We start from the raw sequence: 16,214 nt of genomic DNA, 5'->3' as shown, positions 1-16,214 counted from the left end.
ATTTCCCGCTCACCCTTTTATTTTGAAGGTAGTAAATCTATGGGGAATTCTTTTGTGCCTCAGCTTTGCCACACCTTATTGGTGCCCTCATTGGTTTCACCTGATCCCTGCGGTATTTAACCAGACAGCTCTGCCCTTTGAAATGCAGCTCATTTATTTAACCAGGTATTGGAGTTAGTTTAGTCAACTTACAACTGTGCTGTTTTGTGATTTTGATTTGTTTCTGTTTTGTCTCTTACCAAATTCGCTCTTAATTCTTACTCCCCACTACGATTGATGCTGTGATTATCACACTGATTTTATTTTTTTAAATTTACTAATATATTGTTGGTCTATGTTTAAGGCAAAATTAATGATTGTTACAGTAAAGCTTGCAGGAAGGCTAAATACGTTTTTCAAGTTTATTATTTAAAATGGTGTGGTGATGGGACTAAGTAGGTTATTTTCTTCTAACTCCTTTTCAGATTTTGATTGTCTAGTTTATGTTGACCGCTGCCTGAAATAAATTTATTTTAAAAATAAAAGAAGAAAATATGCCCCAAAAAAAAAAGAAAAAGCAAGGCAGCACCAGCAAGAATGGCGGAAAAATCTATAGAACAGCACTGACAAGTTGATTGCATTTGCAGATGGCGCTAAACAGAAACTAAATAATCACATTACTGTATTTAATTGATTTACTGTACTGTAATTAATTAATTATGTTAAAATTATGATCCAAATAATTGGAGACAAGTTATTTGCACTTCTCGTGCATATTATTAATTGAAATTATCATGTTACAATATTGCCAATGCATAGATATTTATCGGTTTCATCAGATATTGCCAAAAATCGGTATCGGCCTCCCAAAAATTAATATCAGTTGTACAGTAATACCTATTATTTAATGTTGAAAAAAAAACATGTCGTTATAAATATGCAATCTGTTTTGATATAGAGCACCAAATAAATCTGACATGAAGTTCCACAGTTATTCAATTAGAAATGTTTTTTAATGCCTCCACTAGTTTTTTTGCACATATAATATTTATTTCATGACCCTGAGAAGACTGTTGCTTTGCAAGTCATTGCTCCAAAAAGAATTAAGCTGCTCTCTGGGAGGTCTTTCATTCACAATGGACAGAAATTGTAAAGTGTGCATGAAAGTCAAAGTCTGCTTTATTGTCAATTTCTTCACATGTCAAGACATACAAAGAGATCGAAATTGCGTTTCCTACTATCCCACGGTGACAAGACATATTACACCCAATTGGTCCACAGACAAAACATTCAAGTAAACAACACAAAAAGTAAAAATAAGAAGGCACATACAATAAATAAACAAGAGCAATGAATAAATAAGAGTAAAGTATAGTACAGTATAAAGTATGTGTGATGCCTTGTTTTCTTTGTGCGTCAATTATTTTGCTGCAGGCTATTCATTCCAAAGATGTAATTATACCTGTTTGAGTATAATTATTTATATTTGATTAGATCCTTTCTTTGTCGTAATTATCGACACAACCTGATAATTGTACAAACATTTCTGTCATTCTTTTTCCAGAGAAAGGGAATCACCACACACATGTAATAGAAAATACACACAAGGAAGGAAAAATGAAAACTGCTGTCACATTCACGTGTGTGCGTGTGTGTGTGCAAATGTGGGTGTGTGATGACAAATTTCAGGAAGTATTTGAAGCAGCATGTTTCCCATAGTTCAGTATACTGGTTGGGTTTTACAAGCTGTCAGCTTTTAGTATGAAATATGCTGACCATATAGACAAAAGCACCAACATCAGCACGAGAGGAATGAAATGTGAATCAAGGTAAGAAAACGGATTACTTATACCGCTAATGTCATTTTTTTTTCTTTCTACTTATTTGTTTTGTCTTTTTTTTTTTAAGTAACTGATTGAGTGGATTATACGAATGACCAATTTTATAACACATGGGAAATTATTGAGAGCATAATCTTGTAGTTTCCCATTATGTATATCAAATTTGGGTATTGTGTTAGATTATTTATGTACAGTAGTTAGTTACATGATGTCATTTTTGGTATTTGGAATTAAAATAAGTGTTCAAATTACATTTCAGTAGAATTTGTTTGGGGGCTGTCTGAAAAAACAGATAAATAAATAATAATAATGATAATAATAATAATAAAAACAAGTTTTTTGTAGACTAAGCGAAATAAAACAAATCGGACACATTTATGAAAGAAGCCTGATTCATTTATAGGTGAACAATGCTTCTCTTAAATTTATTTAGAAAGATTCTTAAGTACTTACTGTAAGTGTGAGTTGTTGCGTATCTCTATTTCTGCCCTGTGATGCATCATAGACCATTATATGCTATATATACTTCGTTCCCTTCTTGAAATTTTGACCAGTAATAGACTTTGAAATTCTTTTTTTTTTTTTTAAATGTAATGATTTGGTTTGATCGCAGTGTGATAACAATTCAAGCCGATATTGTTTGTCATGTTTAATAATGTGCAATGACTTATCCGAAGTCGAAAATATCCAAGTTATTTAAATTCAAAGAAACAATAAATCAGCAACATCAGATTGATTTATATCTGGTGTATATCTCTCATAAAAGCCAAACTGCGCCGCTATGTAAATACTTTGACGACACTTTTCTTTGTTCACTTTCAAACATGCCAATTCCATTCCACTAATGATAAGTTACTGTATCCATTTAAAACCAATCCGTGTTTTATTCCAAAATCTTTGAAGACGAGAAAAGAAGTAAAAATTGGATTCTAATCTACAAACAGGCTGTACACCATAAAACTGTCACTCATTAATACATTATTATACTGGACGAAAAAAGTTCGTTCTGGTCCGTTGCGCACAAGCAATGAGGAAAGAGATTAAGGAAAAAAAGCTTGAGGTTAATTATTTAGCGGTTTAAAACAAGAAAAGAAAAAGCTCCTTAGTTGCTAACATGCTAGTCTTATTTTGGGGAGTTTACTGCACAATGAGAAAAATGTTGGGTGACCTAAAAATTTTAACGCAACAATTTTTGATAACATAAATTATCAAGGAAATTCAACTAAATTACTAAATTGGTGGTTGATATATTTGGTTGTTCAAGTTTACAGGAATTTCAGAGACCCAATGTGAAAATAGAGACTTGATTATTTTAATTACATGATGCTTTCATTTTTATGTATTTCCATTTTTAGTGTTTTGATTTTATTTATTTTTTTGCAATTCTCAGGAATGGCAATACATAAGAATGGCTTGATGGTTGTTCTCCTCTTGGCAATGCTGTGCATTTTGGAAACAGGAAACATCATCAAATTGTCAAGTGTGGTGTCATTGGTAGGTTGTCCATGTTAAGGCATTTCCTTTATGTTCGCCTTGGATTATAGCTACCCCATATTTGCATAGATGTAACCATTAACCAGGAAGCTGCGCTTTCTGTTGTCACAACGACGACGCTCTTGAATTAAACATTTTGGGTACCGTATTTTCCGGACGATAAGGCGCATCTAAAAACCTAAAATTTTCTCAAAAGCCGACAGTGCGCCTTATAGTCCGGTGCGCCTTATATATGGACCAAATTCCTAAATTTAAACTGGCCCGAAGCATTGTGTCATGAAATCAATCATAAGTGGCCCGCTGAAGACTATGAATCATGAATCAAAAAGACTATGGATCATTATTTTGTGATTATAAAGTCATTTGTTGTGTCTGAAGTTGAAATAAAAAAGATAAAATGGAGAATGATTTGATTTGGATTAAAAATCTGACACGATGCATTAATGGTGCGCCTTATAGTCCGATGCGCCTTATATAAGGACAAAGTTTTAAAATGGGCCATTCATTGAAAGTGCGCCTTATAGTCCGGTGCACCTTATAGTCCGGAAAATACGGTACCTATTTTCCTGTGGATGTAAAAAACTGCATAATGTGACTGTGGCTTACAATACTATTAAGACACTTTTTAGGGATAAACTACATTATTGTTTTCAAGTAACACTACTGTATTTTAATTGTAGTCATGATGTTTTACAGGTGATGTGAAAATGTCAAACATGGATGAAATACAATTAAAAATATTGTTTTTTACTTTTAAGAATCAGGTACACTCTGGAGAACAACACCTTATTTGGGAGAAAAGACGTGAGACATTATTTCTAAATATTTTGGAGAAATAGCATGCTACGGTTCAAACGATTGTACGTATATTTATAGAGCATTTGTCTTTTCCTCTATAGAGCTGCTCGGCACCTCTACGAATGATGTGTTCATTGAAGGTAAGCACACAAATCGAATCATGTCTTGGAATGTTTTTTTTGTGTGTGAAAGAAACAAGACCAGGCTATATTATACCCAAAGCAGGGTCATTCAGTTCATCTGCTGGCCATGGGTAAAAAAAATAAAATAGTTCTTCACTAACAGGCTCTTGTGAAAAAGAAACAAAGAAAATAATGACTCAGCTGCTCCCTTTTTTTTTGAAGAATGCCTGAGATAACAATGTCAGATAAAGTCAAAGTCAAAGTCTGCTTTATTGTCAATCTCTTCACATGCCAAGACACACAAAGAAATCGAAATTACGTTTCCACTATCCCACGGTGACAAGACATAGTACACGACATACATACAAGCAAACAACACAAAACAAAAACAAGAAGGCACAAACAATGAATAATAAGAGTGATGAATAAATAACAAATAAATAAATAAACAAGAGGAGCAAAGCGGAGCAAGTGTAACAGATTATATCTGTTATACAAGTCACGTTCTTGTCTTATTTCAAGTTTGTCTGGTTATATCTATCGTGCAAGGCGGCTGTTGTCATTAGTAACTATGAATGTTATTTCAATACCGTATTCTTCGGACTAAAAGTCGCTCCAGAATATACATCGCATTTTTCAAACCTTCTGTGTCACTCCAAATCATTAAATCCTTCAAACTCTTCTTACAAACAGAGCCGCTAATGATGCCGGTAGTACGTGGGGCCCTTCGTCATCCCGTGATCGAATTTTTTGTCCTTTACGTAAACAACCGCCGTGCCACGCCGCTGACGTCACTTGCAGTTCAAACTACAGTAATCCCTTGCTACATCGTGGTTCGTTTATCGCGGTTTCACTTTTTATTTTTGGGGAAAATTTGTGAAAAAAATCACACATAAGTCGCTCCTCAGTATAAGTCGCCCCCCCCACCACCCAAACCATGAAAAGAAACATGACTTATAGTCCGAAAAATACGGTACATATTTGGGTATTTGTCTGAAGTGCTTTAATTTTTTTTCCATTGGATGGTGATACAATAAAACTCCATCTGGGATGAAGAGAGTCAAAACAAATATCTGAAAATGTTAAACACATTGATTTGAAGTTCTTTTAAATGCTTTATGTGACACATTTTTGTTTCTGTCATTTCAAAAATGTTGACTGTAGTAGATAATATTTTTATGCGCTCTCCCCGTGGCCTCTCACTTTTTCCGAGGCGCTCCATCATGATGGCACACAGCCTGCCTATTTGCCTATCTCAGCTGTGCTATGTGCAAACACCCTTTTGTCATAAATTACTCCACACTGTTCTCTATTCTCCGACTTTTATTTTCTAATTCCTCTTTTTCTTTACGAGGAGAACTATTTTTGAGCAATTGACACCTGTAAGACATTTGAAGCCTGTGATGAGTTAGTTAAGGATACCTGCATGTGTATGAATGGTATACCACCTGAAGAGCACTACTTTTAGCCAAAAACAGGTGAAACCTCATTCTGGCTTGATTATGTCATAGAAATTCATCAAATCACTCTTTTATAGCAATGTATAAAACTTCTAACATTTGACACACCTTGTCACTATCAACATCCTAAAGCGACCTTTATTTCCATCACAGCTTGTAAGAGCTCGTGTTGTTAAATATGTTCTATTGTGCTTTTCCCATTTAAGATATTTTTTCATTTTCTTTATATTTTACTTAATTATTTTGATTATTTAACCTTGCTAAGTAGAAAACCTCATAAAAAAATGTGTGTACATTATTACAATAATCTTAATCTTTTTACAGGCACAACTGAAACAACTTTCCCATCAGAAACTCCTGTAACAAATGCTGAAACAACCCAAGCAACAACAAACGATATTATGACAACGCAATCACCAACAACTGTAACAAATACTCCAACTCCAGAAACCAGAACTGTAACACATACTACAGCAATCGAAGAAACAACGCCTACAAAAAATACTATGATAACGCAATCACCAACAACTGAAACAAATACTCCAACTCCAGAAACCACAACTGTAACACATAATACAGTAATCGAAGAACCAACACCTACAAAAAATACTATGACAACGCAATCACCGACAACTGTAACAAACACTACAACTGAAAAAACAACTGTAACACATACTACAACAACCCAAGAACCAACACCTCTAAAAAATACTATGACAACGCAATCACCAACAACTGTAACAAATACTACAACACAATCACCGACGACTGTAACAAATGCTACAACAACCCAAGCACCAACAACTGTAACAAATATGACAACGCAATCACCGACAACTGTAACAAATACTCCAACTCCAGAAACGACTACTGTAACAAAATATACAGCAACTGGACCACCTACCATTGTAACAAATGCTACAACAACCCAAGCACCAACAACTGTAACAAATACTACGACAACTCAATCACTGACAACTGTAACAAATGCTACAACAACCCAAGCACCAACAACTGTAACAAGTACTATGACAACGCAATCACCGACAACTGTAACAAATACTACAACTCCAAAAACGACAACCGTAACAACTACTACGACAACTCAATCATCGTCAACTGTAACAAATGCTACAACCCAAGCACCAACAACTGTAACAAATACTACAACTCCAAAAACAACCACTGTAACAACTACTACGACCATTCAATCATCGACAACTGTAACAAATGCTACAACAACCCAAGCACCAACAACTGTAACAAATACGACAAAAACAACTTGTAAGTGTAACTCGACAATATTTGCTAGGATGACAATTAACAACTGATGACAAAGATTGTTGTGTTCTCCCTACAGCGCCTCTTTTTGATTATGAATACCTCATCTCTGTTGAGCTTAACGTCACGGAATTGAGCACGATAACCTCTCTCCGAAACATTCTGAAAAACACCAGTTATCCAATAGACATCAACAGCAACTTAAGAATCTCCGATATCAACATAACCACAGGTAAATATAAACTTTTTGGGGAGATGAGAGCCGGGTTATTACTGGTATAGAATAAATTAGCTAAATTGTTTTACAGTAATTCACAGTATCACAGTCATTAAAGTGACAATATCACTCAATATAATTAAAGTGACAATATTAAGCAACATTTCATAAGTGCCCGAGCAAATTATGCAAGGTCAATGATATTGGGTCCGGCCCCATGAAGATCATCGAAATTTGTAAATACATAATTGGAACATAGAATATGACGGTGATCCTTAGCATTTGTGTTCTTATTTTTAGTTTGCAGTCCAAGCAACGGCGATTTCCAGTGCGGATGTGAGGATCAGTATCGTTGGTCATGTGACCAGTGTCTCCTGCATGGATCATGTGACAACATCACAAATAACACATGTGGATGTATTAATGCCATTCCTCCTTTTGGACAATATTGCCAATCTATCGATCAATACAGTAAGATGTTTTGAACTATACACAAACACAAATGGTTGACATTTGATCTGAATACTTCTCTTGTTCTTTACAGATTTTCCAGCTTGTCCTCCAACAACAACATCTCCCACAACAACTTGTAAGAGTAACTCGACAATATTTGCTAAGACAACAGTTTAACAATTAATTACAAAGATTATTGATTGTGTTCACCCTACAGCTCCTCCATTTGATCATGAATACCTCATCTCTGTTGAGCTTTACATCACAGAATTGAGCGTGATAACCTCTCTCCGAAACATTCTGAAAAACACCAATTATCCCATAGGCATCACCAGCTACTTAAAAATCTCAGATATCAACATGACAACAGGTAAATATAAACGTTTTGGAGAAGTCAGTTAAAGGTGGTATGAAATATATTACCGTATTTTCCGGACTATAAGGCGCACCGGACTATAAGGCGCACCTTCAATGAATGGCCCATTTTAAAACTTCGTCCTTATATATATATAAGGCGCACCGGACTATAAGGCGCACCATTAATGCATCATGTCAGATTTTTAATCCAAATCAAATCATTCTCCATTTTATCTTTTTTATTTCAACTTCAGACGCAGCTATTTACTTTATAATCACAAAATAATGATCCATAGTCTTTTTGATTCATGATTCATAGTCTTCAGCGGGCCACTTATGATTGATTTCATGACACAGTGCTTCGGGCCAGTTTAAATTTAGGAATTTGGTCCATATATAAGGCGCACCGGACTATAAGGCGCACTGGCGGCTTTTGAGAAAATATTAGGTTTTATTAGGTGCGCCTTATAGTCCAGAAAATACGGTAGCTTTTTTTGTTACATGACGGTTTGACTAATTGCAGTATTTAAAGTGACGAAATCACTCAATATAATTCAAGTGACAATATTAGACAAAGTTTCATAACAGTCTGATTGGTTGTTGAACGAGCCCTTGCAAATTATGCAAAGTCAATATTTGGTCCGGCCCCATGAAAATCATAGAAATTTGTAAATATGTAATTGCAACAGAAAATATGAAGGTGATCTTTAGCTTTAGTGTTGTTATTTTTAGTTTGCAGTCCAAGCAATGGCGATTTCCAGTGCAGATGTGAGGATCAGTATCGCTGGCCATGTGACCAGTGTCTCCTGCATGGATCATGTGACAGCATCACAAATAATACATGTGGATGCATCAAGGGCATTCCACTTGGCGGACAATATTGCCAATCTGTTGATGAGCACAGTAAGCAATATGGAACACTTTAATAGATGTCAATATAATTTTGGTTTTGAGGGTTATATTTATTATGTTCATTTTTTTTCTTTGAAGACACTGTTTGTCCCAGCACGACAACCTTTCCTACAACATTGTGTAAGTGTGAAGGCTTTCAAATATTATTTTACATAAAAAAATCCTCCATCAAGACCATAGTATGTTCTTGTTTATTTGTGTTTATTTTACTTAATTATTTTGAATACATAACCTTGCTAATTAGAAAACATTTTTTTTGTTTAAATTATTACAATAATCTTAATCTTTTTACAGACACAACTGTAACAACCCAAGCACCAACAACTGTAACAAATACTACGACAACGCAATCACCGACAACTGTAACAAATGCTACAACAACCCAAGCACCAACAACTGTAACAAATACTACGACAACTCAATCACCGACAACTGTAACAAATACTACAACTCCAAAAACGACAACTGTAACAAATACTACAACAACCCAAGAACCAACAACTGTAACAAATACTACGACAACGCAATCACCAACAACTGTAACAAATACTACGACAACGCAATCACCGACAACTGTAACAAATGCTACAACAACCCAAGCACCAACAACTGTAACAAATACTACGACAACGCAATCACCGACAACTGTAACAAATGCTACAACAACCCAAGCACCAACAACTGTAACAAATACTACAACAACTCAATCACCGACAACTTTAACAAATACTACAACTCAAAGAACGACAACTGTAACAAATACTACGACAACTCAGTTACCGACAACTGTGACAAACACTACAACTCAAAAAACGACAACTGCAGCAAATACTACAACTCAACCACCACCAACAACAATAACAAGTAAGAACCCATTATACGTAAAGTATATTATGTTGATAAGTGTTATTAATCACATTGAAATGAATGTCATAGAGAATCATTATGTACTTAGTTAATTATCTTAATCAACAATTTTCCTTTTCACCATCAGCTGCTTCTACAAGAAAGCCATCAAAACCGGGTAAATTCAAATTTCACAGAAACAACTATTTTAACTCTGCAAAAACCCAAAAATGGAACCATTTCATTTGGTTTTATGTTTAAACTGAGACATTTCCATCAAATCACTGCAGTAAACACGACAGTATCAACAACAACTACAACTACCACTAAGACTACGACGACCACTAAGGCTACCACGACTAAACCCTCCACCACCACTTCTACCACCAGTACAACTCCTCCAGATCCACCCACAACCACTCCTGAAACAGGTATATTTATTATTTATTATTATTTTATTATTTAACCCTAGTCCTGAATTTATTATTATCATTATTATTATTATTATTATATTTTGAACATAGAGGACATAAAATATTTACAGTGGCGTTGTTTCTAGTTGTGTATTAAATGATTGCACCTAGTTGGCGTCCTTAGTAAGAAAAATATTGAAGCCAGTGCTACATATAAAATAATAGGCTACGTGTGTATGTTGATTTCACATTTGTATGAGAAGGCGATAATTGATTCAAGTATGCGGGGCGGAGGGAAGATAGTCAAAACAAAACAAAAACAACTTGGTTTTTATTTTTATCTTGTATTTATGACATATAAATATGCACCAATCTTCACTCATCTACATTTTTTACGTTTTTTCTAACTTCTCTCTCAACAGTGTTCCAGTTAGATTTCTCCATCCGGTTTGACAGAGATTACACTTCAGATCTGAGCGATCAAAACAGTTCTGCTTATAAGGAGCTGGCGTCACAGATCAGGGCCGTGGTAGGTCATTTTTTAAAAACATGTATTTGTAGTTGTCCAATCTTAATTTTGACATTCATTCACAGCTACTTGACCAATATGGAGGACTAACAGGATTTGTGGATGCTTTTGTGACAGGTTTCAGGTAAACATGGCACACAGAGTCAAAAATTAAGTTCTCAATGGTTGCTCATAATTGTTTGTACAGGCCAGGAAGCGTGATTGCAGATTTTATTGTTCAAACATCACAAGTTGACCCGGAAGATCTTTTTGTGGTGAATCAAGGCCTCCCTGATGCAATGCGACCAATCGCGAGAGTCCTTGGCCTTGTTGCATTTTACAGGAGTAAGTTGAACCATTGTTGTTGTAACTTTGTCCAACTTGTAACTGCCTCATGTATGTTTTCCTAAGGTCCAACTCGATTCATTACTCCACCCGTGACATATACTGGAAGGTCAATAGAATTGACATGTGGCCCCACTCCTGCTAGCATTGATTTAGGAAACATCATTGGAACGAAATGGAAATTAAATGGACAAGAACTCAAAGAGAATGGACGAATTGAAATTTCTTCATCTGCTACAGCGTCTGTGCTTAAAGTTAGCAATGTGATTCTTGCCGATGCTGGTAAGCCAACAACATTTTTTGATGAATTACGTAAAATAAAGACTGATTATTATTCTACATCACAGGTGTCAAACTCAAGGCCCGGGGGCCAGATACGGCCCGCCACATCATTTTATATGGCCCGCGAAGACATATTGTGCATCAAATTAGTGTGTCATTACTAAAATTGCAAATTGTCTTCACTTTTAATAATTTTTTTTTTTTAAATATTTGACCAGTTTTTACTCGTCTGATTTGAAAACGAATTATTTGTCAGTTTGTTTTGTAGCTTTTACTGGATATAATATGAGGTGCTCATACATTTATTTGGGTAGACAGTCATAATGGCCCTCTGAAAGAAGCTATGACTACAATGCAGCTCGCAAAAAAAATGAGTTTGACACCCCTGTTCTACATGTTTATTTTTTTTAACAGGTCATTATGAATGCAATAGAATTGGCAGTGCTGTGACTTTTGTGCAAGACGGACGTGCAATAAATATCAGACAAGCTCCAAATGTGCGTGTACCAAGCAAAGTTAATCTTAAGTGTACAGAGGGGATAACACAGCTACTTAAATGTTGTGTGCAGTCCAACTTTACTGTCAGATGGTTTCTGGGCAGCCGCGTTTTAGAATCGGGTAAGCCAGGAATGAAAAATTTACCATAATAACGCACTGCCATTTTTCTAAGCGATATTTCTATATTTTCACAGATTTGACAGATGTAGATGAAGTGGAAAGCTACTGCATTTCACACAGCTATGTTCTGAGTGGCTGCGGAAATTCGTCATCCCAATTGCGCTTTACTTGTCGAGTAAACGATCCAGTCGGCTTTGAAGAGACAACAACAATGGTCATTTTTAATGAAGGTAAGATCGAACTAATCAAGCCTTTTCTTTATCACTTTGTTTTTGTCATATACCTGTACATATTTTTGTCTCCCTCAAGATGTTGTATGTAATGATAAGTTGTATGGGGCTGGACGAGCAGATGACATATCAACCATAGCGTGTGATTCTGGTCAAGAGGGGAGCAGATCTGCAAAATGCAGGGATACAGGAGAATGGATTATTTTAGAAGACACTTGCATTGTGTCTGAAATCAAGGACTTGCTCGTCGTTTCTGAGGTAGATGATCACATTTAACATATTCCACTTTTCTTATCATTGTGTGGGGCAAGGGGTTAACAGTCTGAGTAGGAATCCAATTTCTAAGTAAACCTTCAGGGAGAATCTATAAGATTGTCAACGTCTTCTAGATACGGTACAGGCTTCAAAACAAACTGATGAAGAACTAGTTTTGAAATCAGAGACTAGTAAAACCTGTTCAAATATTTTAAAAAGATGAATGGTAATAAAAATTGCAAGCAATATCGTTATGTTTTTAAAATAAAGACAATTTGTAATTTTAGTATTGACACAAGTTGAAGCACAATTTGTCTTTGCGGGCCGCATAAAATGATGTGGCGGGCCGTATCTGGCCCCCGGGCCTTGAGTTTGACAACTATGATCTAATGGCTCTTCTCGATACGTAGAGATGCTTCCTCAAACTAATGTGTAGTGGCAATTTTTCTCCTGATGGATTTCACAATGGCCTATTTAGAATGCTCACATTTAAAAAAATGTAGCCCAATAATTCGCAAATCCTAAATTTGATGACTCTGCTGTGATATAATATTTATAATCTTGCATTTCTAGGATTTAGAGGAAGAGGAAGTACCGCAACTTGCTGCAAATCTTAGTCAAATTGTCCAGAATGAAAAAGAACAGATTGTGAATTCATCTGCAACTATATCAGCTATTGTTGGCATCCTGAGCGCCATTGCCAATGTTTCTAATGAAGTGAATCGAACTGTCATGGAGGTATGACGACCATCCAATGAAACGTAATCACACAATGAACCTCAACACAAAATATATTTTACAGGATGTGCTGGAAACAGTAAATATCATCATTGGTGACGACGCAAGAGAAACTTGGGAGTTCCTGCGAGAAAATATCACTCGCAACGACAGCTCAGAATTGCTTAATTCACTGGAGATTCTGTCTGATGAATTAATTGGAGAGTTTACCATCAGAACTGGATTAATCCTGCTCAACACGACGACGTTCAATGACTCCTTTACGGCGGAATTCAATAATAGCGTTGTTATTGATATTCCAGGCAATGACAGAAACAATCTCACCATCACCACGATTGTTTTCTCCACCCTCGATAATGTCCTGCCACCTCGGAATTCCAGTTTTAACAACACGTCCACAGACACCAACAACACATCTGCTTCTTTTGATACCACCATTAATGCTGCTGTGGCACTTGTCAGAGTAAACACAAATATTCAGAATATTACTCTGAGTTTCAAAAAGCAGAACAATTTGCTGACACAGAATCCACAGTGCGTTTTTTGGAACTTCACCCTTATTGACTATTTAGGAGCATGGGACGACGAGGGTTGCACGTTAGTTTCTGATATCAACGACACGGTGACCTGCAATTGCAACCATCTCACCTCTTTTTCAATTCTAATGGCAACGGATATCCCTGAATCAATACGAATCGCTTTGGATGTTATCACGTACGTCGGAGTTGGCATATCTATCGCAAGTCTCATCATATGTCTCATCATCGAAGCCTACGTTTGGAAAGCCTTGACGAAAAACAGCACTGCGTTCATGCGCCACGTGTGCATCGTAAATACGGCGCTGTCTTTGCTGATTGCAGATATTTGTTTCATAATTGCCGCTTTTTATGCCAAGAATCCCCTTGAAAACCCAGATGAGGACCACCAAGTTCCACTGGGACCATGTACGGCAGCAACATTTTTTATGCACTTTTTTTATCTGGCTCTCTTCTTTTGGATGCTTGCGTCTGGTCTCCTTCTTTTCTATCGAACCATTATGGTCTTCTCTCATATGTCCAAATCAGCCATGTTGGCCATTGCTTTTCTTTTTGGCTATGTGTGCCCTCTCATAATTGCTGTTGTTACTGTTGCTGCCACAGCCCCTGGAAATGGATATATCCGAGAAAACGATGCATGTTGGCTGAACTGGACAAAAACCAAAGCCCTGCTGGCTTTAGTGATACCGGCCTTGACGGTAGTTTTTATAAACTTTGTGATTGTAATCGTGATTATGTTTAAAATGCTGAGAAGAGGTACAGTACAGGTAACTCGTCCTGATGAAAAGCACTCACTGCTGGTCATTGGCAGATGTGTGATCATTTTGACACCTTTATTTGGATTAACGTGGGCTTTAGGAGTGGGAACCATGATATCGTCCACAAATGAGGGAATCCACATTGCGTTTGCCTTCTTCAATTCTCTACAGGTATTTTTGCCATTTTCATTCCTCATTGTCTTGAGTATTTTTTTGTGATGTAACGTTGATCTTGTTTTTAATCCCTATTTTTGTAGGGTTTCTTTATTTTAGTGTTTGGGATACTGCTGGATTCAAAGGTAATTTCAGTCACATCAAAAAGGTTTACTTGTATTACCGTATTTTCCGCACTATAAGGCGCACCGGATTATAAGGCGCACCTTCAATGAATGGCCCATTCTAAAACTTTGTCCATATATAAAGCGTACCGGATTATAAGGCGCATAGAATAAATAACTCAACGTTGCTCAAACATTAATGCAATCACAATATAGTAAATAGTGAAAACAATAACAATATATCAATAACTCAACGCTGCTCAAACGTTAATATCACACAACACACAAAATAAACACGTAAAGCTTACTTTAATGAATTAGTCCTCATCCACGAATCCATATTGGTCCATATATAAGGTGCACCGGATTATAAGGCGCACTGTCGACTTTTGAGAAAATTGGAAGTTTTTAGGTGCGCCTTATAGTGCGGAAAATACGGTAGGTGTAGATGAAGTATTGGAAAGGTTGCAATATCACAATTTTAAGAGCTTTTTGGTATTCTAGTAGATTCAAAGATAGATTAGGACAATGTTGAAGTAATGAAGGAAAAAATGAAGCTTCAAATTTGCTTCATAAACCGGTTGACTCCTCGAGATTACACTTTGTGTTCAACATTGGGGTTAAATCACAGTGACTTGCCATTTTGTAAACCCTTTTGAACCAACAGTGCCATCTAGAGGATTTAAAAAATACAAGTGGTTCGCGAAGCATATTTGAAGCTTCATTCTCCCATTACTAATTAAAAGTAATGCTACAAATTAATGTTACTATGTTGGTTAAATAACTGACACAGTCACTGTACTAAGTTGTTGAATTTGATTATAATTATAGATCCGAGCTGTTCTCTCCAAAAAGCTTCCAGCACTAAGCTCAGGCTCTGGCTCCAATCAAACTGCAGTAAGTGATTTGCCAATCATTAACGGACTTCAAAAGTACGTAATGATTTGTAATTTCTTTCCTTTGTTGTCTCTATTAGAGTACAAGTGCTGGTGTGTCAACGTCAAGTGCTCCAAATTGGTTCCAAAAACTTCGTGGGAAAAGATGTAAGTTATTGAATTGAATTTTTATTTAATTTAATTTACTAATCACCACTTTGTTGTTTGTCCTGCAGATGTATACCGTGTATCAGAGGCTGCAAACACAAGCAGCTCTAGTGGCACAGAGTCATATTCCAATATCTGAATCAGATGAATAATGACTCATAAAATGGTGTTAACTTTAGATTTAAAAAATCTATCTCTCAGTATGATTTAGTGCAATGTTCTCTGAACATATTTCATTTTTGTGTAGTGCCTCTCTAACTTGCTTAATGTGCAATTTGTTTATAGCGTTAAACTTAATTGAAGTTTGAGTGCAGAAATAAAAATTGTGTGTTTATTCTGTTATGATACAAATGAACTGAAATGATGAGTTGCCCATCCTTCGACCTTCGTCCGTCCGTCCTTAGTCATAAGGTGATATCTATGTGAAATCACAAAACATAATGCTGATGT

The 16,214-nt window shown here is 36.0% G+C and overlaps 1 protein-coding gene across 2 annotated transcripts; it reads left to right on the top strand.

Annotated features, from left to right (window-relative positions):
• The first annotated feature begins 1,679 nt into the window (after positions 1–1,679).
• LOC119117675 lies at positions 1,680–16,131 on the top strand. Of its 2 annotated transcripts, XM_037244095.1 has the most exons (27): positions 1,680–1,808; positions 3,211–3,314; positions 4,073–4,118; positions 4,214–4,252; positions 6,019–6,978; positions 7,055–7,207; positions 7,493–7,663; positions 7,737–7,781; positions 7,863–8,015; positions 8,735–8,905; positions 8,993–9,034; positions 9,209–9,778; positions 9,909–9,938; positions 10,051–10,191; positions 10,596–10,702; positions 10,768–10,826; positions 10,890–11,026; positions 11,093–11,308; positions 11,723–11,926; positions 12,001–12,156; positions 12,236–12,414; positions 12,985–13,149; positions 13,214–14,614; positions 14,701–14,742; positions 15,553–15,618; positions 15,698–15,764; positions 15,833–16,131. In XM_037244095.1, exons 2-27 carry the CDS (start codon positions 3,213–3,215, stop codon positions 15,901–15,903), a joined length of 5,493 nt encoding a protein of 1,830 aa, XP_037099990.1. In that variant the 5' UTR covers positions 1,680–1,808; positions 3,211–3,212; the 3' UTR covers positions 15,904–16,131. The 2 variants fall into 2 exon arrangements, with proteins under 2 accessions (XP_037099990.1, XP_037099991.1); XM_037244096.1 differs by lacking the exons at positions 7,055–7,207; positions 7,493–7,663; positions 7,737–7,781.
• The last annotated feature ends 83 nt before the right edge of the window (positions 16,132–16,214 follow it).

This window comes from Syngnathus acus, chromosome 24 (assembly GCF_901709675.1).
Source record: "Syngnathus acus chromosome 24, fSynAcu1.2, whole genome shotgun sequence".
NCBI classification, from domain to species: domain Eukaryota; kingdom Metazoa; phylum Chordata; class Actinopteri; order Syngnathiformes; family Syngnathidae; genus Syngnathus; species Syngnathus acus.
This window is presented reverse-complemented; position numbering and strand designations above follow the sequence as displayed.